This window comes from Silurus aristotelis (genome assembly GCF_946808225.1).
Source record: "Silurus aristotelis genome assembly, chromosome: 1".
Classification (NCBI taxonomy): domain Eukaryota; kingdom Metazoa; phylum Chordata; class Actinopteri; order Siluriformes; family Siluridae; genus Silurus; species Silurus aristotelis.
The window spans coordinates 9,032,158-9,056,389 of NC_139574.1; the positions used below are offsets into that span (position 1 = coordinate 9,032,158).

At 39.8% G+C, this 24,232-nt stretch overlaps 1 protein-coding gene across 4 annotated transcripts; it reads right to left on the minus strand.

Moving 5' to 3' along the window:
• Window positions 1–2,950: 2,950 nt before the first annotated feature.
• snx16 (sorting nexin 16) lies at window positions 2,951–23,744 on the minus strand. 4 transcript variants are annotated; one of them, XM_083547976.1, is made up of 8 exons: window positions 23,558–23,744; window positions 20,692–21,161; window positions 15,262–15,348; window positions 10,503–10,651; window positions 9,159–9,228; window positions 7,416–7,552; window positions 7,191–7,303; window positions 2,951–5,357 (listed from the first exon to the last, which is right to left on the minus strand). In XM_083547976.1, exons 1-8 carry the CDS (start codon window positions 23,562–23,564, stop codon window positions 5,335–5,337), a joined length of 1,056 nt encoding a protein of 351 aa, XP_083404102.1. In that variant the 5' UTR covers window positions 23,565–23,744; the 3' UTR covers window positions 2,951–5,334. The 4 variants fall into 4 exon arrangements, with proteins under 4 accessions (XP_083404102.1, XP_083404101.1, XP_083404100.1 ...); XM_083547975.1 differs by having other exon boundaries at window positions 2,951–5,360; XM_083547974.1 differs by having other exon boundaries at window positions 7,187–7,303.
• Window positions 23,745–24,232: the final 488 nt, after the last annotated feature.

Consider the following 24,232-nt stretch of genomic DNA (forward strand, 5'->3'; position numbering starts at 1 on the left):
TGTTTAATCCCGTTTTATTGGCTATCAGCTATGATGAGAAACAGGATTAGCCAAAATGGGGTGATGCGTTTTTTTCACGTTTTGGTTTGAATACTATTAGCCAGAAAGCGAAACTATAAGCACAGAGGGATCAAGATGAAAGTTGTTGAAGAATCCTCGTGCTGGTTCACCACGGGAAAAAAACCCAGCAATATTTATAATTTAAACTTTCTGGATGCATCATACATGATTTGTTGGTACACATCCGTTAAGGAATCCTTATTGTATTTTGCACATTACCTCAGCAAAATGAATTCCTGTTTGCACAATATTGTTAAAGTATGTGGACACCAGATCAACACTCTTGTATATGGCTCTTCCCTAAACTGTTACCAAAAAGCTGAAAGAACATAATTTGTACTGCAAACCAGGGCCAGTGGCAGCAGTGGGCATGGGGGTGGTCCAAAGGGCCCACCCAAATTTGTGTCTTGCCCACCCAATCAGTTTGATTGTATTTTTTTTTGCCAAAGGAAAAAAAATAACAGAAAATATCAACAGGATTTATAACTTCTGATTGGGTGGCAGCTTAAACTCAATGAACAATGATCAACAAGTGATGACACTTGGCTGTTTTAATTTTAGTTCAGGCAGTTCGCCATTGCAATAACGATGCGCCTTCCCAGCCAATACTAGCTAATTACCCAAAGCGTGCCCAAACCCAAAGATCAAGGTTTCTGTTAATCAAGTAATGAGTATATAAAAATAATTCTTAGTAAAATTTAAATTTACAGGAAATTCTGGAAACCGCATATAAAGTATTTTAATGCAAAATTGGTAATGACATTCACAATTCTGAATAAGGTAAGACATATTTTGGACAAAAAAAAAATAAAAAATCAATGGATATTTTGTATAATACATTTAAATTACCACTCGAGTTATTGTGTGGAAATTTGAGGAAATACATATAAAACCAATTTCCAATCGTTTTTGAAGTTGTTTCCAATATCACTGTTGATGACATTTCTTCAAATTTTGTAAATATTAGTTATGGGGAGAATTGAATTAGGTTTTAGAGCCCCTACCACTAATTGCCCCCCCCCTTCTTCGTACCCACCCACTCTAATATACCTGGCTGGAACCGGGCCTGGCTGCACGGCCGTGCTCCTGTACACAAAGCGAACTTTATGAAGGCAAGGAGTATGAAGTTTGGAATGGATGAACTTGAGTGTCCTGCACAGACTCTTTCCTCAACCACATTGGACACTTTTGAGATGAACTGGAAAAACAAACAACCCCGCTATCTGAGCTCGCTAATGCTCCTGAAGCTGAATGATTAGCTATCAAAGAAAAGTGTTATAACAGTAAAGTGGGACTACAGAGAAAATGGGTTGGTCACGCACATATGAGAATTAAGGCCAAAAGAGAATTGTGCCGAGGGGGGTTAGGGTTAGGGTGGGGGGCGTGTCCAGTGAGAGAAAGATGCTCTGCAGGCCACTATGAAGAAAGTACTATCCTTAGAATCACATTAATGAATGCGGGACCCTGTTGGTCAGTATCCATGTTAATGCTTTCACCATAGATCAGTTGCCTTGACAACCATTTTATTATTTGGCATCAAGCCTAAAGAAAGAGCATTCAGAGCGAAGGAACAGTAATGCAACATATCAAGTATTTGAAATTGCAATATTATAATAACGCATGGGTCAGAGCTCCACTCCTTTCAGCCAAGAACATGAACATGAGGCTACTTAGATCACAGACTCACCCAGAGGTATCAGTTTTGGACTCTTTGTGTAATTCTATTTAGTATGTGTACTAAAGTGTATTTATTTTTTTTAACTTAACATCCTGTAGTGGTTGTTTTCCCCCCAAAAAGTCCCTATTCATGTTTTGAATCACAGACCAGTTTCACACAAGGTGCATATCATATTACTATTACACAGATGATTTAATTATTCATTTAATTTTACATATAAAGAAAATGTAACATGCAGAATCTGTGCAGGCTTAATTTATTTATGCAAAAAAAAAAAAAAACAAGTGCAGGCAGAAATGTTTTTCTTTTTTTTAACCATGCAGATTAGGAAATAAAAAGAAAAGAAAAGAAAAATAAAAGTTTTTCTTCTTGCTGTGCAGCCCCGTACCAAATGATCCACAGCCTGATACCAGACCTTGGCCCAGTGGTTGGGAACCCCTGGTTCAGATAAGCAAATGGTGCCATCTAGTGGCAAAAATCTGTCATGCAACAATCCAGAAGATTATGATAGAATTCGCAGTTGCTTTGGTGCATTTCTCAAATCAGAAACGAATTTCTCAAAACTACTTGTTCGACCTACAAATCAGTCACTTGTGCACATCATAAACACATTTCTTGTTGCTTTAAACAAATTGTGAATACACTTGTTTAATTGTGTGCAATTGTCTGCCGTTTCCTACATTATCACTCGTTAAAGTCATGCTGATCAGCATATATGATACTAGATTCACCTGAATAGTCTCAACCCTTAAAACATCTCAGCATCAGTTCATTGCATAAGTCACTGACAAGCAAAATGTTTAAACCAGGTGTCATCATCTGTCAAGCTAAAATTTCTATTAAACTTTTTTTGTGTGTAAATGTTTCTTGAATTGATGAATTGTGCAGATGAATCTCGAACGTCACTAATGAAGTCGAGTGAACGGCATCAGATCAACCAATGATCGACTGGCTCTCTAAAAGCAGGTCAAAGGTGAATCTCGTGAACCTTTAATTTACGACAGACAGAGCAAAACCCAGAATTAGAATTTTTAAAGATGGATGGATGGACAATCAGAGAAGGAAAGAGCACTAGTACAGTACAGTAAAATTGTGAATCCTGTCCAGTCTCTTGCAATCAATATATCAAATACAGTAATGTGTACATTTGTGCAGTCAAAAATTCATAGACAGACAAAACAACTCCACAAAGTCACGACAAAGTAAAAAAAATACTTTGGAAAACTTTTATTATCCCTTAGCAGATGATGGTTACCATGTCAACCAAATATACTCCTATAAAGATCTGCGAAAAAAAGGGTTTGTATGTGAGTCAGAAATCAGAATAACATTCGTCTGTGGCTGAATAACTAAAGTCGAGCTGAACCTATAGGAAATGTTCGACGTTTTAATTGAATCTACTGAACAGTTGCATAAGTTTCATTCTGAGTCAATCTAAACACGAATCTGATCATCTCCAACATCAGAGAAACGTCATTTCATTGTCGTATACGACATGGAAACGTTAAATGTGCGGTGTAGTTAAATATAGAGAAAGTACAATCCTTGGAATCGCAATAATGTATGAATGACTCTAATGAAGAGTCGCCTCAACAGCCATTTTATCATTTGGCATCAACCCTAAAGGAAGAGCAATTGGAGCAAAAGAACAGCAAAGCGACACGTCATGGTATTAGAAATTGTGATAATAGGAAGAAATGCAAGGCACTGTGTTAGCAGGGAAGTTGATTTAGAAAAAGAAGGAAAAAAAAAAGAAAAACGGTGCATTTCTTGCGAACACGGCCAAAAAGTAAGCGTGTAGTGTATACATATGCATGTATAAGATGCGTAAAAAGGCACTGGGCTCCGTTTGAAGCTATTCGCAGATTTCTAACCGCACCATATCCCACGATCCCGGTGGATATTAAAGTGCAACGTGTGACTCGATGTGGCCATTTATAAGCAGTGAACGCGGTACCTGGTTTAAGGAAACGGCTGCGAGAGTGATCATTTAAACACGGTTACACATTAACACACCTCGAACACAAACACTGGCTTTAGTGACCACACACGCGCACACACACACACACGTCTTAATATTGTTTGCGCCATTAGTGTTTTTTTTTTTTTTTTTGTCCCATCCCTGGTCTTGACCTGGTTGTATTGACATCATACTTGACGTTAATAGGTGTGGCACAATCACTTTTGAGTGGCTGCCGCATTAAACCATCAAATTAGGAAACATATGAAATGAACAAACAGAATCAAAACAATCACTTGACAAAAACGCAAAACTCTTTCAGGGTGTGAAATAGATTCATTAGCTCTGATCCCTTAAAAGCTTGAACTTCCAGAGCTGGTCCTGCATCTAATCTGGTTAATCATGTGAGCCGATTATCAGGAGCGGTCGCTTTAGGGAAATCGGATCCTACAGAACTCTGAGAATAAATATCGCCACACATTACCAGTCAAATTTCTCTTAGTGTCCAGACTCTCACAATAATGACAGTCGAACGGAGCAACATATGACTTGAAAGTGTCTGAAATGCATACACGTGAACCGCATGTCTATTTTGGATGAGGCGATTGCAGTGCGACGTGACACGACACAAAACTCAAAAGACAACACGAGAAAATCCAGAATGTCTACCAGCTGGGAAAGACTTGTCAACTGGAATATATTATAGCCCTGTTGAAAAGCAAACAGCAGCAGCAAAAGCAGCAACACGGAAAACAAAAAGCATAACATTGTCCTTCCTGAGTAGATAATTGCAATATTTGCATTGGCCACATGGGGGCATTACTTCACTGTGTTTTTGGAGGAAAGGCAGTTTCTGTCTCTGGATTGTCACACAGTGAACCGTCGGGTTACGAAGGTGCCAACATTATTAAGAAAATCCGAGCTGACAGGAGAAGGAAAAAAAAACTAAACAAAAAAAAACACCACAACAAAACACATCCCGTGGAAACAAATGGAAACTTAACTTTCTTCATTTTTCAAGCAACAAAAAAAAAGGCCTGCGGCCCAACATTCCCCGTTTCTTGCTTGCAGGGTTGAGGCCCATGAGGTCACAGGTGCAGATAAAGTGGTTCATTCAGATTAAGTGGTGTGAAGAAAAAAAAAGTCCTGTGTTAAAATTAGTGTTATGGCTTAACTGTACATGTTGGCACCTCTGTATGACGAAATAAACATTTCATGAAAAGCAGTCTATGGCTAGATGTCAGTAGTTAAAATCCGAAAAGCCTCCGGACATCTCTCAGAGCAGATTTAGATGATCTGACTTGATGCGCAGACATTCTGCTGCCTCTACAGGCAGTATTCCAGATTTCAGCTCCTCCAAAACAGGCTTCTGCCAATGCATTTTTTTTAAATATGTGTACAGAAGGAACCCATCTTCTGTCTCTCTGAGATAATCGTCTGTGACGTTGGGAGAGGCCGTGGACACGGGGAGAGAGTGCAGGAACTTGGGAAAGAGAGAGACAGAAAAAGAGAGAGACAGATAAAGAGAAAGGAGGTAAAAAAAAAGTCTCGCTTCGAAGTCACTGCTCCACCTGAGTGACCTGGATGACTGGAGGTGAGCAGCTGATGGCCGGACCGCACCAACACGCCGAGGAGCTCAGTGATGCTCGCTGCTCGCAGCTGCTGGAGAAAAGAAAATAGATATAGTCATATGATCACTTTTACAGCTAACTCAGAATTGAAGCATTCAGGACACAAGACAGAGCAGCCTGGGATTGACTTCCTTGCTGCAGAAGCAAAACCAGGTCGGTGGAACTGGACCCGGTCTAAGACTTCATACACCAATCAGGCATATGGCCACTGATCAGGCACTACGTTATGTCCACCTGCTTAATATTGTGTTGGTCCCCCTTTTGCTGCCAAACCCTGTAAATGTGAGCTACAGGAGCTCGCCTGTTAGATCGGACCACACGGACCAGCCTTCGCTCCTCACATGCATCAATGAGCCTCGGCCGCCCACGACCCTATCGCCGGTTCACCACTGTTTCTTTTGATAGATACCGACCACTGCAGACCAGGAACAGCCCACAAGAGCTGCAGTTTTAGAGATACTCTGACCCAGTCGTCTAGACCAGTGTGCTAATAATTCCATTCCCTGAATAGTGAGAAAATATTACCCATAGTGCACCGTAAATCAAGTGCAGGCTCCTTCTGCAGTGAATTAGAACAATGCCTAGCAGTCCAACTGAAAATGTCGGGATAGATGTCGGAGCTGCTATTTCACTTTAAAACCAGTAAAAATATCAGCTAGAAATATGAAGGTGTGTGTGTGTGTGTGTGTGTGTGTGTGTGTGTGTGTGGTTGGGTTCACTGGGCAATTTGCAGCGTTTGTATTGTTTACGCAAGGATGGGCAGGATAATATCTGCATCGTAAAATGCTGTCAGAATCTATTTCTTTGTTGCTGTGCCTCAGAAAACCTAAAGTTACAGCTTTATCTTCAGACAAAGCACAGAGTTCTCCTCACATAAAACCATATCGAAAATTCCACACGCTCAATTTGTGTGAATACTCCACTTGTGGAAGCTGCTACAAAACCGAAGATTACTTATTGGAACGACTGGATTGTAAATTTTTTCCCTTCTGACCAATCAAATGGAAGGATTCTATTGTGCTGTAGTATAAACTTTCCATTCAAAACTGAATAATGTATATTCATGAGACAATAACGAGTCCCTCATAACTGCTTAACTACAACTAACCGCTACAGGAAATTCAGTATAAACAAATGACACAGACGTCTATATAAAGTACAGTTTCGCTCCAGACTTTGGCGCCACTTGTGTAACTCTGATTGGCTATTAAGGAAAAGCTCTGTGCCAAATTTCTGAGTTCAAAACACATACCTAATGCAATCCAAACGCCAACCGTTCACCATAAAGAGACGCTTTAGTTCAATAAGACTTTACGCATCATTCCACGCAACATTTCCGCAGAGCATCGGAGCAGCTGCTGGATGATTTGAAAATCTATACTTCATTACAGAACGTAGTCAACTTGAATGCTCCCGGATCAATAAAAGCCAATGTAAAATATCATAGAAGCCGACTCTTTTCTCAGCGTTCGGAAACACTGCGTGTTTACAGTGGTGATGTATAGAGAACGTATCGGTGTAGAGTTTGGCACCATATTTAGGACGTAATGACGCACAAACCCTGCCTTAGGTATTATTATCAGTGCAAGGCACTCGAAATGCATCAACCCACAACCATTAGCTAAATTGAGTTGGGAGATTGGATTGGCTACGTTGAATTCTGTAAAGCTTTTAAAGTAATTTGTATCGCCCCTTAAGCAGAGCTTGAAGAGTGGGGGGAGGCCAGGTTTTTGAGGCCAAAGTCTGAACACTTGAATTCTATAGATGAGATGTGAACAAGGCTGCTGTGTTTTAAAGCGACAAGGAAACTGAACCCTAGTTGAGATGAACATTGGGAATAAAAGAAGTGAAACATACCCACTTTCCTCTGGCATGTCCTGGTCCGCCTCAGCAGTAGAGCTCTCTGCATCCACACTGCTCTCACTGCCCTGAGCAGACAGACCATATGGGCTCTCTGGAGTCAGAGACTCACCACTGAAAGACAAAAAGATTTCACTGTGTTAATGCAGATACCAACAATTAAAGTAAGAAAATCCGCTATTAATAAGAAGCAAAAAAAAAACGGAACAGAAAATCCACACGTTACTTGATCCTCTTCTCGAGCATGTGTATGTGGAGCTCTTTTTCCTCCAACATCTTCTTCAAGGAACTGATCTCTCTCTGCTTCTCCAGCAGCTCCTTCTGCAAACGATAGTTTCCCTCCTCCAGTGTCTCACAGAATGCCTGAGAGCAAAATTTAGACAAATTATTATTTTGTGAGCAAATAAAAAAGAAATTATAACGTGACAAACGTTTTTTTTGTTTGTTTTCATGTGCTGGAATATTCAAAGTATTAAGTCAGTTCAAGAAACACTGTTTTAATCATTATTCAGGTGAGAACCAGTCTGATATTTTGATCGACATGGCATAAACAAGTGATAATGTAGGAAACAGCAGACGACCGTACACAATCAATGAATGCAGCAAAGCATTCAGAATTTGTTCAAAGCAACGAGAAATGCTTTTATGATGTGCACAAGTGACTGCATGATGTAGAGGAATTTCATTTCTGATCTGAGAAAAGCTCCAAAACAACAGAAAAACTGTAAACAGTTTGTCCTCAGATGTCAAAATGTCCTCCGCGATTCAGCGCTGCGTTCTGAATGAAATATTCAAATAAACTGTTTATTATTTCAATATCTAAATGGAAATGTGGCGCAGAATGACAGATGTCACTGTGGCTGACTGGGAAAGAGACTGGGTTGAACTAAAACTGAAAATAATATACCGTACTTTCCTGGCTAAAAGCCGCTACTTTTTCCCACGCTTTGAACCGCGTGGCTTAAACAAAGAAGCGGCTAATTTATGGATTTTTCCTGTTTTTTCCCGGTTTCACAAACTTCAAGCCAAAAAAACTGAGCCTCATAGCATTAGACCAATGAAATTGCCGAATGGGTTCAGCTGAACCAATTAAACTCTTTATATAAAATCAGATGCGCTCCCACTGAATCGGGCTGCACCACATCATAAATATGGATGAGGTTCCTCTGACGTTTGACCTGCCGATCACTCGGACTGTCTACAGGAAATGCGAATCGTTCATCACGCTGAAAACAACCGGGCATGAAAACACGCACTTCATCTGTGTTCTGAGCTGCACGGCATCGGGAGAAAAGCTTCACCGATGGTGATTTTTAAACGCACGACGATGCCAAAAAAAAAACTCCAGAGAGAAATTGTTGTGAAAGAAAGGAGGAAGACAGTGAACAATGACTTTCTTGGTAGGCTACTGTTTAGATACAAGCCGTGTAACAGACACTGTCTTTCATTAAAGCCTGTGTAAAGTTCATTAGTTTCAGTGTAGACACCTGCGGCTTATAGACAGGTGCAGCTTATTTATGTTCAAAATAAAATCTTTGTCAAATTCAGTGGGTGCGGCTTATATTAGGGTGCGCTTAATAGTCCGGAAATTATGGTACTTGGGCACTTTGAGGTGAAGAAGAAAAAATGTTTTGTTATTTTTTGTTTTTTAAACCACACCGTTTTTTTTTTCTTCACCTCAAAGTACCCAAGTATATTATTTACACAGTTTTGGTTTAACCGAGTCCCTTTGCCAGTCAGCCACAGTGACATCTGACAGGCTTCCTAGGTCTCCACATATATTATTAAGGTGATGGACCATTCTTAGCACTGCAGTGACACGGTCATACAAGTATGTGTGTGGTTCTCATACCAAAAACATCCAGCTAAAAGCAGTGCTATGATCACCAACTGGTACGAGTTCTAAAACTAACAAACTGGGACAATTTTAATCAACTATCGGAAACGTATTTTGTATGAGACGTCTTACCCGACTCTCCTCGAGACTGTCGAAAGGTCCCGGGGGCTCGTCCAGACAAAGAAACTCTCGCACCGCGACACTGCAAAACACACAGATATATCAGTAATGTCAAAACTGGGCTGAAAGAAAACATCTGAAAGTCGCGTCCGAAGTTTTTCGACATCAACACGATGCTAAACCGTAGCTAGCGGCGAGCATAAACGATCTGGATCGTTAATTTTGTTCATGACATTCCTTCATAATAAAAAGGTCATTAAAACCACTCCTTTTCCCTCCATAATATATCTTCTCTCTGTACTGTCCACATGACTCGATTCTACATCTTCCCTGAGGTGTTTTAAGTTGTGCTAAGTCGGCGCTCCTATTGGTTTTTGCGGTCGTTGTGGGAGAAGTTACACTGCAGGAAAAAGTCTGGAATCTTCCGACACTGGCAGAATTTCAACAGAGGGAAAAAAAAAAGGAGAATTTTTGCAAATCATTTAAGGTTTTCGTATCACACTATGAACTAAAAGATCAAATATATACTCTCTCTCTCTCTCTCTCTCTCTCTCTGTCTCTTCCTCTCTCTCTCTCTTTTCTTTTTTTCAAAAAAGACTTCAGGCACTTGAGGCTGTTGCCTTCGACCCTCTCCTGTTACCTGGAGCATAAATGTTCAGCTGCACACTTGAAAAATACAGTCATCCATCACCAGGGTATGGCTCCTGGTGCTCTGATTGATGAAGAAGAGAGTAATAGATCATCCCTCCCACCCAAGAACCAGCTTTGTCTTATGATGTCCTTTGCCTTGTTCAGTACTTCAGTTATATTGGGATACATACATAAATTTTTGTGGAGGGTGCCAATAGTTCTAAAGACAACAGCCAAGACTTGGAAATGAGAATGAGTAATAAATAAAAGGATTAACTTAAGTATATTAAAAATGTCCCGTTGTTTATAACAGTCTTCCTGCTCATAAAGATTTAGATGATGTCTGAGATTGATTGAAGAGTATTAATCTAACACTAGCTGATGGTTTGTGTGTGTATGTGTGTGTGTGTGTGTGTGTGTGTGTGTGTGTGTGTGTGTGCGCTCCATTAGCCGAGCTGAGAAGCAGACTGGAGTACATTAACTGACTGAATGCCAGAAGGCTCTTGCCGATGTGGTCAGGGCTGAATGCCAAGTAAAGCTCAGGGCATGGAAGGATCAGTGTGTGTTAGGAGGCATGGCCTACTTATCTTCTTCCTGATAAGCATTTCGTTATACTTTATTACTGCTGCGATACAAAATGCGAAAACGGAACTCGAAAGCATATTCAGCAGGCTGACAAAGTAAACTGGGGCTTAATGTCTGTAATCATGTCTGTAATCTGCTCACCAATTAGCGATGTCCTTGTGAGCCACCAGATTCTGTAGAAAAGCCTGCAGGCCTAACTGTCTGTCCTCCAGGAAGTCAGTGTCGTAGTTATCTTTAAACCAGCGTTTAGGTGGCAGAGAGAGGCGGAACCCAGGAAACATTTCCTTTAACTGCAGAAACCATAGACATATATTGTGTTATTAATGGATAACATACATGAGTCCTCTTACATCTCATTGCATACACTTTTATAAAAAAAAAAGTCAGAGTATCAGTAATAAACTCAGTAGAATGTGTTGGGTAAAGTAAAAAATATATATATATTTTTTCCAATTAATTTATAAAATTTTTCACAATATATTGCATTGGATGCAATTGGATGTACAGGAAAATGTTAACGTTAACATTTGCCTTTATTAATATTTTTGTATGTATTATGAAGCTTTGCTGATTAATCGGCACCAATAGTGGCAAAAATCAACACCGATAGTTTTTCCTGGTTGCGTCTGGGCTGGATCAGCCGAGAAGGTCCTCTGTCATTATACAGTACAAGAGCGGCCTCTAGAGGCAAATTGCTGAAGCCATGTGTGGTTTGTTTTGACACACGAGACTGAGCACTGTACTTCATTCATGTTAGTGCATTAACTAAAGTTAAGAGAAAAAAAATAAAAATGTACAATTTAAAAATTTGTTGGTAATGGTTCAATAAACAAACAGTACTTCTAATCTAATCTTCAGTTAAATGTTACAAATTGAATCTGACTGTAAAGTTTGACAATTTCACATAAATCTAAACGGCAAACTATAAATGTCTTCACAAAACATTTATTTAAGTTTTATTTTTATAGTAAAGTTCAGTACTATTTTACATGTAGTGCTTTTGCATGTAGTGCTTTTTATTTTAAATCCAGTATCTATTTAAAAATCAGCTGATTAATTAGTCATCAGCAAGTATGACCCAACCTAGTTAATCGGGATCAGTAAAATCCACTATTGGTTGACCTCAATCAGTCTCAGGAGTCCCCAAACTTGTTTGTATTTTATTAAAAATGCATTATTACCGTCACACTGTCATTTTCTCATATTCATATCTATTCAAATAAAATCATTTACTTACTATGCACATACATACGGTTGGTGAGAGAATTGAACAAATAATTAGGCTTTAGATGTTAATAAGTCGACCGACAGTGGATTTTAACGATAGACAAGTTGGATCGTACCTGCCATAACTATTATTAAATATTCATAATATTCTGGTATTTGTTAGTAAATATAATTGCATATAATAAATAATAAATATAATATAGCGACCTCCGTGCAGCGTGTAAAAACGGCAGGCCGTAGTTTGGGGAGCTCTGGTCTAACCTCTTTCTCTGGCTTACTAACACTGGCGTTGTCATTGGAGCAGACAAACAGAAGTACCGTTTCTAGTTACATAACCCATTCATTTGACTTGAATTAAAATGCCACAAATTTAACCAGCAGTTAAGGGCAAGATGTCAAAACAACTTTCTAAAGTAGAACATTTAGAGTGCATGATATATTCTTGGACAAAGCCTTAATAATGTTTTGTAACATAAGCTAGAGGGGAAACCAGTGGGACAGGATGTGCTTAAACAGGCTGTTATTAAGCAAGCACGGCTCTGTTCACATTCAAATAGAGAAGTGAAACAAATCAACACCCTTTGAGCAAAACAGTCCTTGCACTGCCACAACATGGACACCTGCTCTCCGGCAGCATTCTTAAACGACGACGTTCATTTTCTCAAAATGTGACCAAGTCCTAACAGTGCTCTGACACAGTTAACAAAAAACTAGCTGGCTCTAATCCAGCTTCTCACACACACTATTTCTGGATCAAATTATTTAGAACATAAAAAAAAAAAAAAAAGTAAAGAATTTAATTCTGGCATATATCATCATCTTCCTGCATTTACACAATAGAATTACAGCAATTGCAGACGTTTTCAATTTGTATGCATCGTTACCGCATCTCATTTTGCATACACAATAATACACATAAGCTTTTGAGCCAGACAAGGGCTGGCAGGACAGGAGGGGGATTGGCAGAGCTTACTTTCGGTACAGCCTGTACGTATTTTGCCGTAAAATGTGACAAAGGTGAATACTCGCTCGAAAAGAGCTATTGTAATGCCGCGACATAACTGTGCACAATCCTGAGGGTGGTTTGTTAAATTCGCATTGCTCAGAAATACGGTAAACGATTTGCCACTATGTGCATCACTGCAGAAAAGTTTCCTCTTTTTAAACGGATTTTTTAGATTAAGTACAATACATGCAAACTGGAGAAAGGACAAGCGTGTATGTGCGCACACACTCGCAGGTTATGAAAAATACAAAACATTCAGAAATGTATAATGGAGGGAAAAGGCATGGCTAATGAAGGAAAGTGGTTAGGATGTTGGACTTCTGATCGAAAGGTCGTGAGTTCAAATCCCAGCTCCAACAAGCTAACGCCAAGTATGAAACCAAGTATGACTCGCGGCAGCGGACTGTGCGTTTACATCAACTTGGAATGGTGTAAGAACTCTGTCCTCATTTCCACCTATTGCTCACTGCTGGGGAATTTATGGTTGTGAGATGTAGACCCTTTTATACACCTGATATTGTTCTCTGAATGTATATTCCAATTAGCGCTAATGTTTCATCATTCCTGGCCGAGTGCTAAGGGAATGTGCAGAACAGCTAGCGGATGTCTTCACTGGCATCCTCAACATCTCCCTGAGCAGTGCTGTTGTTCATATGTGCCCCAAGACAATGACCATCATCCCTGTGCCAAAGACGTCTACCGTCTCCTGCCTCGATGACTATTTTCCCATCACACTCACACCCATCACGAAGGAGTGCATCGAGAGGCTTATCATGAGGCATATCAAGACCCAGCTACTACCCTCATTGGACCTTATGCAGTATGTGTATCGTCCAAACCGTTCCATGAATCATGCCATCTGGCCCTCACCCACCTGGACAATAAGGACACATATGTACAAATGCTGTTCATAGACTTCAGTTCAGCATTCAACACAATCCTTCCTTAGCACCTGATTGAGAAGCAGAGCCTACTAAGCCTAAACATCTCTCTCTGCAACAGGATCCTGGACTTTCTGACTGGGAGACCTCAGTCAGTTCGGATCGGGTAAAGCATCTCCAGCACCACCACACTGAGCACTGGGGCCCCTCAGGGCTGTGAGCTCAGCCCACTGCTGTTCATTTTGCTGACTCATCGTCAAGTTCGCCGATGACACAACCGTGGTGAGTCTCATCAGCAAGAACGACAAGAGGAGGTGAAACAACTAACAGCATGGTGTAGAGCCAGAGCAGTAAGTGTGCTGTAAGCATTTGATTAATGAATATGGAGGGTAGAAAGTCAACTGAAACTGCATTAAATCTGGTTGTTTTAACCACAATTATCCTGCAAGATTTCTCTCAACTATATTTTAACTACACATTCCCTGTTAGAGGCTAACCTGCAATTTTATAAATTCCTAGTTTCTTCCAATGAATTCCCCTTATATTCCTGTTAAATCCCATGAAAGACTAGCAGTCTTAAAAATTGGAATTTCCAAAACTGGAATTTCCTCTGCATTTGTTCATTTCGCTCTCATTCAGTTCCAAGTTAAACACTAGAAGAAATATATTCCCTTAAACACACACTACATCACTTCTTTTCTCCTGATGCCATGCAGCTCTGATCAAACACCATCTTGTTCAGGGAACAATGCACACTCTGAGGTAATCAAAAAGAGAAATGAGATGAGGACGTTTATTTGCAATATAGAGGAGTCACATGACTGGGGCTGGGTACAAGAGAAAAGCATTCAATTCCATACAGATTTATTTGAATCGCGCTTTTAACAATGGACATCGTCCCAAAGCAGCTTTATAGATATAAAGAGTGTATGTATAAGAATAGAATGTATACGTTTAGTGCATATAAGCTTGTTTGTTATAAATGTATCCGTTCCTTCAGGAAATAAAAGGTGGCAGGGTGTAAAAGACTTTCTCTTCCATGTAAATCTCAGCGTCACCAACCATGGGCATCTCTGAGCTCATGCATGTGCAAGAGGACGGTTCTCGTCCCCCAAGTCTCATCCCCTCAAGCTTGCTCAGCATGTTCAGGCTAGTTGCAGCTACACACAGGGCCCAGGGCGATGGTCCACTGTAGGTTTGAGGGATTTTTCTTACACAAAATATCCAATCTAAATTGATACCAACAGTTTCCAGTATAAATCAGATTAAAAAAAAGAGAAGCATGATGCATTATCCATAGAGCAGTTTGGTTTTGTACTCTTGATTACCTGCCTTCTCATTATCTGAAAACTCCAGAACTGCTGAGCTGGTGACATAACAGACCCTAAAAGCACGCATTAAAATCCTAATGAATAAATGTATCCATTCCTTCGAGAAAATGAAAGGTGGCAGGGGTAAAAAAAACTTTCTTTTCCATGTAAATCTCAGTGTCACCAACCGTGGGCATCTCTGAGCTCATGTATGTGTAAGAGGACGGTTCTCGTCCCACAAGTATGACACAAACACTACATGAGCAAGAACAAATATTTGTCTGGCTTCACATGTCTCAGGTTAAGCGACTTATAAAAGTGCTTCAGTGTCTCTGTAAATCAAGAGCCTGATAAAGGCTGATGTTATAGGCGTGTCTTAAACTTTTCCGTAAAATGTACAATTACTTACTTTTGTTTCGAGTCAAAAATGACATGAAACCCTCACAGTGGTTTGTGCGTGTGCGCGAGAGCCTGACCTTGTCATTGAGTCGGGAAAAATCGGTGTAACGCCGGAACACCACCCAGCTCTCCTCCTGGGTCTTCTTCACAAGAATCTTATAGACCTGCCAAAGAAAGAAAAGAAAAAACACACCCATTATTAACTTGATATCTTGAACACAAACAAAAGCACACGGTGTTACAGCACGACACAGAAACAGCAGCAAAAGCAACATCCTGGGTGACGCACAATTTTCTAGCAAACAACTGCAACAAACAGTAAGATTGTATCTGGAAATTCATTCTCTGTAGGTCAGGAAGACAAACAGGCAGAATCTACTAAAATCTAAAAAACAAAAAAACCCAAAAAAAAAAACCCAGAAGCGTTATAACCAGGGGTCCATATACTTTTTAGTATATAGTATATGTTCATACAAGACGTCAATAAGTACAAGTAGTCCACGACTTACGATGAAGAAACGTACAGATGACCTCGTTCTAACTTAAAAATATCGTAAGTGCTAGTATGGGCTAGTAAGCTGGAATTTTGGGGACACGCACCTCAGTTTTTTAAGTCACGGTTCGGTTCAATTTCGGTACATTTTTGAATTGATTACAACGAGTAATCAATTACATCAGCACGAATGAAATTGATTCAATAAAATGTAATTAAAAGGCAAAATTTATACTAACAAAATTTACACCCTCACATTTCAGCAACCATCTTAATCATCTTCTCAAGGGGCAATACTATGAAAATTAAAATATATCCAAGTTTTAAGTAGTGAATGTTCAGCTTGTATAGCAGTACAGATTTACTGTCCTCTAAAAATAACTCAACATACAGTACACGTGTACCGGACCGAAATGCAGTACTGAAAAACTTCATTACAAATACATGTACATTTACACTCCTACTGTAATTTAATCATTTTTACTAATATTAGTACATAATTTAACAAAACAGAGCCATTTAGGCTAGTAAGCTGTAATTGTTGCATAGTTTATATGTATGTGGAAGGGAGGTGCGTGGACAAGCGGCAGTTCGCGACTGGAGAGAGAAGCATTCACTGCTATGTTTTCCTGCCTCGCGAACTAAGTTCACAACCTGAACTTAACACACACTCATTAATCATCTCAATCCATTCCACCACCATTTATTTATAATTAATTATACTTTAGCATATCACACTGTTTACATGCTGTTTTCTGCACCTCTCAACTGCTGCTACTGCTGTTTTTTTGCACTGCATTGTGTTTGTTTATATATACTGAGAAATCTTTCTAAGAAACATTTAGGAGTTTTTACATGTTTCTCTTTTTGGCAAACATACATGGAAGAGCAGGAACGTCCGTACGGAGATTTTATACCATTGACGACTAAACAAAGCGATATTGTAAACCTCGTAACATTGCACATGTCGACGTACACGGACGTCATGTCCGAACAATCGTTTAAAGAGTTCTAAAGGTGGAGTTGTCTAGCTAAAGAGCAACCAGGGAAAGAGCACATCAATAACGCACATCACAACAGAAAACTAGAGGATCAGAAATTGCACACGTTCTATTTTTTACCTAAAAGTGAATGAAACATTGGAAATGTGGTTTTGTTTTGCATGCAGCAGAAACATCGCTAGCCTTCGATGACTTTCCATCTAAACTGAAAATAAGATTCATCCCTCGTGACATGTTTTATCATTGTTCTGGCCTTGTTGATAAAAAAAAAAGTGAACTATTGATCTACACTCAACCCTGAGCTGCAGATATTTTACTCAGGGTTTGTCTGGAATTTCACAAAGAGTCATTCATTGAGTTGTGTGGGGGGACGTGGAACAAGCCAGGCTCTGAGTGCCAGAAGAGTGCAGGACAGAGCAATAAATCTGATTTGGATCAGACAAAAACAAATGAGAGCTCCAGAAAGCTCACATGATGCTGTGCCTGGTGACTGGGGCAAAAGCGAATTATAGAAAAATCACAAGTGGGTTAATGAGGAATACCAACAGAAACATCTTTGGAGCTTTCTGATGCATTACTGTCATTTCTTTCTGTTTAATAAATATATCAGTATTCCTGAATATGACTTTGTTCAAGATTGTGCTCCAAGTGCCATTTCTTTATGCCTCTGAATACCAGCAGGCTGAAATAATGCTGAAATTACGATACACTAACTATACAACTGAAAGCAGTAACGATGTCTATCGCAAATGAATGTCGAGCCAAGTCATGGAAGTACAATGAAACTCTTAGAATGGAGACTCATCAAAGACAAACCCCATCCAACATCCAACCACGAGAGATGACATATTCCGAAACCACTTCCATAGACGCCATTATAAAAACTTTCCTTTTTTTTTTAGTGATTACAATTTGTTTTCATTCTATTAAATTAATACACAATATACACATATATACACATTAATACAACATTAACTGCAGTAGAGTGGAAGATTGTGAGTGTCTATAAGCTGTCCTGTTAATTTTGTCTTCAATAGTGAAGAAGGCGTGGACAGCCATATGCAGACTTTACAACACTGTAGCAGGACAAACAAACAAACAAACAAAACAAAAAAAAGCAGAAGCTAATTACTGGTTGGTTGGAGCTGCAGGTCATTTTAAAAATTCAGGTCTGCAATGTTTAAAATCCAACTAAAATTTAATCTGGTACAAATGGTATTAGATGTACCTATGCTAAGTACAAAATTGAAATAATACAATTTATAGAGAAGATTTGAAAAGCAGCAAAGATACTTAATGTATATCTTGGTGCACATTTTATTGACCGGTAAACTCCCACTTTGGCATTTAAGCATCCCATTGCAGCGTAGGACACATTAAACATCTAATCTCCTGCTCTATAGTCCAAATAAACTGCAAAATAGCTGAAAAGAACACAAACCGGTGTTGAGTTCAATCATCAACATCACAGTTCAAGTCGAGCAGTTCCTCATGACGATCACTCGTCAAAGCCTTAAACTACATTCACATTTACAGGAGGAGAAATACATGCTAAAGGAACATATGAACAATAATATCTGATGGAGAGTGTGATAATATTGAGATTATACCGTCAGAAAGTCCAGGGCCAATGTAGGGAAAGATCTGTTTTGAGTACAGTTCTAAAAGCACAACCCTGACAGGCAGGTTGAACTGTTTACTAAGGTGTTTCCTGGTGTGTGATAGGAACAAACAGCAGGAGAGCAGGTGTGAAACTGAGAGAAAAGCAGCACTGGACTCTTTTCCAACACGCATCAGCTCAATATCTCTCTGGAGGTGTGACCGTGTGATCACGGTGTCTCTACAGAGCTGTTTTCGGCCGAAAATAGCCCAAAAGTGCATTTTCGGTTTTCGGCCGAAAGACTAGTAAGGTTAGTACACAGTCATAGCCATTAATGCAACGGTAATAATAATTGCCATAATTTCTTTCGGTGTTTCGGTTTTCGGCTTTGCTTTCCTCCTTTTTCGGTTTTCGGCCAAGAATTTTCATTTGGGTGCATCCCTAATTTTTTGCATATTAATCAATCACACATACTAAAGGATTCATCCATAACATAACGCACATAATTTCTTGAATCCTCCACACAAAACAGTGCCAAAGAAATTTCCATCCTGGCGAGGATTCAAGTAAAATGACATAAATCTAACACAAATGTATGTTTAAAACTTCCCTGCGCTGTGTGTAAGCTATTGTGCAACAAAATTAGACTAATAATTAAATCAAAGTCAAAAATATCATTATTAAATCTGTTTTAAAAAAACAACAACAACAACAACAACAAAAAAGAAAAAAAAAACTTCCCAGTTAGTTTCCAACTAGGAATATTCCCAAATTTCCCCGGATGAAGTTCCAAGTTTTTCTGCTGAAAAGTTTCCGGAAATGTTCAACTATTTTGCAACCCTACTTACGAACACGACACGGTGGAAGTGATCTTATACCTGAGAAATTAATTTCTTCATTTTCCATATCTTGAACAAACCCATGGCCTGCCACGTTGCTTAAAAAGAAACCACAGCCCACAGAATAAAGCAGAGACGTGTGCAGAAGAAGTGAACTCAACCCCACTCCCTCCTGCGCCCAAGGGAATTTTGACCAACTCCATCACCTCTAAATACAAATCAACCAATCGCACCTGTTCTGCAGAGCGTTCGGCTATTTCACAAAATCTGATCGATCCCCTTTAAGATAGCACACACTAGGTACACACTGCACACACACACACACACACACACACACACACACACACACACACACACACACACACACACACACACTTTAAACACAGATAAAAATAATACTGCGTTTGCCCCTGGTGTGTGTAATCCCTCGTGTAATGACAGGTTTGTTTTCTTGAACTGGTGTTTTAAGTGTCAACACCAGGCACAGTTACTGCAATCCAGACACCATGCATCATCCTACATCTGAAACAGGAAGATACCGGTATCATTTTATCTAACGGATGACTCCAGGAGCTATTTAAGGCTGAACCGAGATTCAACAGAGAGAATATTCCAGGAACAAAATGCACTTAGCGCTGTTCATCATATTAACAAGCACAAGTTGATAATGTGTGCGTTTCCATTTCTGATACAATGAAAAATTATTATAATTATTTTTTTTTTTGTGTGACAACTAGTGTTTCAATTTCAATAAAAAGCAATACAGTGGTACCTTGACCTACGAGTGCATTAATGTACGAGTTTTCCGAGGTACGAGCGGTCAATCGGTCGATTTTTTGCTTTGTTACGTGAGCAAAAAATTGAGGCACGAGCTCGAGACGCCGCTGCTAGATGGCGAAGCGAAGCCAGAAAGCGAAGACTGTGATGAAAATTAAGATAAGCAAAAACGAAAAAGTAAAAATTTTAAGTTTGGGGATACGTAGTGTACAGGAGTGATAGAGCGTAGCAAAAAATCGAGTTTTCCCTCCGACTCCGCTTATCGCCTCACCCTCCGCCCCGCCCTCCGCCGGCGTCTTCGTTAACTCAAGTCGTCTCATCTCCAAGGAAAATAGACTGAATGAAACCCTATTATATCTTTACAAACTCTTTCTATTATGTTTTCATACAAGATTTGTTATTTTGAAATGTATTTTCCTAATTTAATAAAATGAAACATAAAAAATCAGGTGTCATTTTGAGGGTTGGAACGGATTAATGCCATTTTAAGTATTTTCAATATGGAAAACTGATTTGATGTGCGAGCAAATTGAGATACGAGCTCGTCCACGGATCGAATTAAACTCGTAGGTCAAGGTACCACTGTACTTGGTTTAAAGCACACCTGAAAGCAGAGGTGGAAAGAAATTAATTTTACTGTTACTGTAACAGTCGTTTTTTTTGTGAACATTAAAATCTGCATTTTAATTCATAACATTTATAAAAAAAATTATTAATTACAATAATGCACGAGGGAAGATCCATATTTGAGATCCATAGTCCCTTGTCCTTTTTAAACTACACTAGAATTCCCTTACCGTGAACTTCGCTCTCTCCTCCATGACCTCGTAGCCGAGCACCGTGGGAGTTATGGGTCTCTCCTCACATTCGAATGTGTGTGCTGGCGAGTCCGGTCTTGCGCTGCTGGTATACTCCACTGTGGACTCGACTCCATTGATCCTGGCCCTGGTTACAGGACTCTGACACGACGCAATGAAGCACCTCCCATCTCCGCTTCTCCCAAAACTACCCTCCTCGCCTGCACCTTTAGTGGAAGACGACCCTGAGCTGCTGGACACGCTGCTCACGCTCGATGCCCGTTTGGGCCGTCGGACCCCAGAGGAGCCTGGGAGAGCTCGATCAATAGGCATGGGCACAGGCACTGGCACGAAGGGTGTAGCCATTCCTCCGGATACCTTTGGTTTCACCTGCTGTGATTTAGAACTTGGTCTCTGTGGATTGTCTTGAACTGCATGTGGATGAGAAGTGGATTTATCCCCAAACCGCACTGTGAGACAAAAGGACACATTGCTAATCAGTAACAAACATTTCCAAATCCTTACAGTATCAGTACAGAGATTCTCCACATAAAATAAAGTGCAGAATGCAAAAATGCTGGAAAAGTACAAGCCCCAGTGTTTTGCCCAGAAAACGTTTTCGAGGATAAAATATAGGAGGTAGCACAATGTATTAAACCACACATAAACATGTGTTAATTAGAGGTCGACTAAATTTGGATCGTACTTGCTGATAACCGATTAGTCAACATTATATGTATGTATGTATATATATAAACACAACTTGCATTAAGCAGCCAGAAGTAACCAGAGTCAGTGATGCAGTAGGTGTAAAAAAATATCTGCTTATAATATTCCATCTAAATACATTTAAGCAGGTCATGTTTTATCAGCCAGTGCTGAATCACAGCAGGAGCTTTGCCAGACCTCACTTCTCCACCAAGCCTAAGTGTTTTATTGATGTGAATGACTTGATTGTCTTCAGTGGACATGGATTATATTTAAAGCTCCATCATCTGATGTAGATAGAGCCAGACAAACGGAGCTCATTTCAATGACAAAAACAAATCCGACTATATAAACAGTGAACACGCAAGAAAAAAACATAGAGCAGGTTCTTATGAATGATAAGGTCACAAGAGATGTTTGTCAAACCTATTTCAGAATGTAGATCTTTACATATCTATTGAATTGGTCATTAAAACAGTGGCTTTTACACCAGAAGCACTCAGAGCAGCTATTTAATATAGGTTGCGTGATGTCGAACTCCCTGCTGTTCGGTAGGTTGCGTGATGTCGAACTCCCTGCTGTTCGGTAGGTTGCGTGATGTCGAACTCCCTGCTGTTCGGTAGGTTGCGTGATGTCGAACGCCCTGCTGTTCGGTAGGTTGCGTGATGTCGAACGCCCTGCTGTTCGGTAGGTTGCGTGATGTCGAACTCCCTGCTGTTCGGTAGGTTGCGTGATGTCGAACTCCCTGCTGTTCGGTAGGTTGCGTGATGTCGAACTCCCTGCTGTTCGGTAGGTTGCGTGATGTCGAACGCCCTGCTGTTCGGTAGGTTGCGTGATGTCGAACGCCCTGCTGTTCGGTAGGTTGCGTGATGTCGAACTCCCTGCTGTTCGGTAGGTTGCGTGATGTCGAACTCCCTGCTGTTCGGTAGGTTGCGTGATGTCGAACTCCCTGCTGTTCGGTAGGTTGCGTGATGTCGAACGCCCTGCTGTTCGGTAGGTTGCGTGATGTCGAACGCCCTGCTGTTCGGTAGGTTGCGTGATGTCGAACGCCCTGCTGTTCGGTAGGTTGCGTGATGTCGAACTCCCTGCTGTTCGGTAGGTTGCGTGATGTCGAACGCCCTGCTGTTCGGTAGGTTGCACGAAGCTTAACGGCCGCTGCTACTCAGTGTTCTGGCCTTTTATGCTCTTGATGGAGAAGGGTGCATAGAGATGTCAGGGGTAACTTATCATTAATGGTAAACTGTGTATCTGCCTCTAGTGGTGAAGCGTGGAAATACAACTGAATGGGAATCCTTTCCTAATTGATATTTGGGCTGCAACTAGCGATTATTTTAATATTCAATTAATATGATGATGTCATAAAGGGGGCGTGGTTACAACACGACTTGACAGGTGACTAACCCGAATACTAATAAACATTCTGCCCAGGCTTTCAGGCTGTTTTTTTTGTTTTTTTTAATTAAACAATGCAATCATTTAAATATTTCTGAGTTTCCACATTATAATTACGACTTAAAGAAAAACAAAACAGACCATTATATAAAAGCTTATAAATGAAGTTTAAAGGTCCTACAGAGAAGTAAAATAAACAGTAAACACATGAATCGATTAGGAAAGAAAGACAAATGATGATTGATTGATGATTTTTCAGAAATCAGGGATCAATTCTGATGATTTAAGATGAAATAAAGTGATATTTAGATCACATGACTAAGCCATGAGATCCAGGATACAGAGATAAGTACAAAAGAGTGACCTTGTCTGAGTATTCATTACAGACTCTCCCCGCAAAAAATAATACTTCATTTCCCAAATGTTATTATTCATTTCATATTATAGAAATAAATAAGTTAGCCAAATAGCCACATCTAATAGAAAAATAACTAATGCTACTGAAAGCTAGCAACTTTTTCACCCTAATATGACCCCAGTGTTAGCATAGTGGGCTGAATTAGGACGAGGGGAAAATAAGACTGAAGTGAACTAAGAAAAGAAGGAGGGAAAGTATATATTTTATTGTTTGTAAGAGTTATTTCAGGGAGTATTAACCAAGTAAACGATGAGAGTAATGTTCCAGTGGCTAAGCTAGCGCTAAGCTAGCACACAGCCATGAGGACAGGACAACTCTACTGACGAGTCGTGAGAAAGTCCTACTCACCCGGCATCTGTGTCAAACTTCACTCCTGTCCTGGCTGGAAAGCTTTTCCTTAAAGTTGTCCACATCCTACTGTGTGTAAGAGTGTGTGAGACTGAGTGTGTGTGTGTGAGAGGTGTTTCTAACAGCACTCTTTCCTCCTTCGCCACATTACAGCTTCACTGCTTCTGTTTGGGGAAAACTTAAACCTGGTTGCCAGATTGTTGGAGCTCAAATTCCTCACATAGGTTGGAAAAAACAAAACAAACAAACAAATTTAGACTCCTCTTAACAGATTTGGTGATGAAACCGTTCACCAGTTAAATATGTTAAAAAGAATACAAAAATATATTTTGTGAAAAGCGTAAACATGATATATGCTACCTGCAATTCGTACTTTTTCCTTATTTGTATTTATACATTGTGTTGTGTATATACTTGTATACTATATTATGTGTCTATTCTTTTATATATTTGCATTTATTTATTTATTTTTTGCTGCTGTATCTTATCTTATCTTATATATAAAAGTATATAATGTACAAGGGATTAGGGTTGGGTTGATAGGGTTTAGAGATTAAGGGTTATGTGAGGATCTGGAGTTAAAGGGTTTGGGAGTTATAGGTTTTGTCTTTGGAATTAAGGTTAGAGATTAGATGTTCGGTTTAGGGTCTAAGTGTTAGGTTTAGAGATTAGGTT

Bases quoted from the DNA above. Each gene is read 5' to 3' on its own strand.
- snx16 (XM_083547973.1), bottom strand. The intron at 15,349-20,691 runs GTAAGGGAATTC...TTTCTTTGGCAG, and splicing joins AGGAGAGAGCGAAGTTCACG to GTCTATAAGATTCTTGTGAA. The intron at 7,304-7,415 runs GTAACGTGTGGA...TTTGTCTTTCAG, and splicing joins ATGCTCGAGAAGAGGATCAA to TGGTGAGTCTCTGACTCCAG.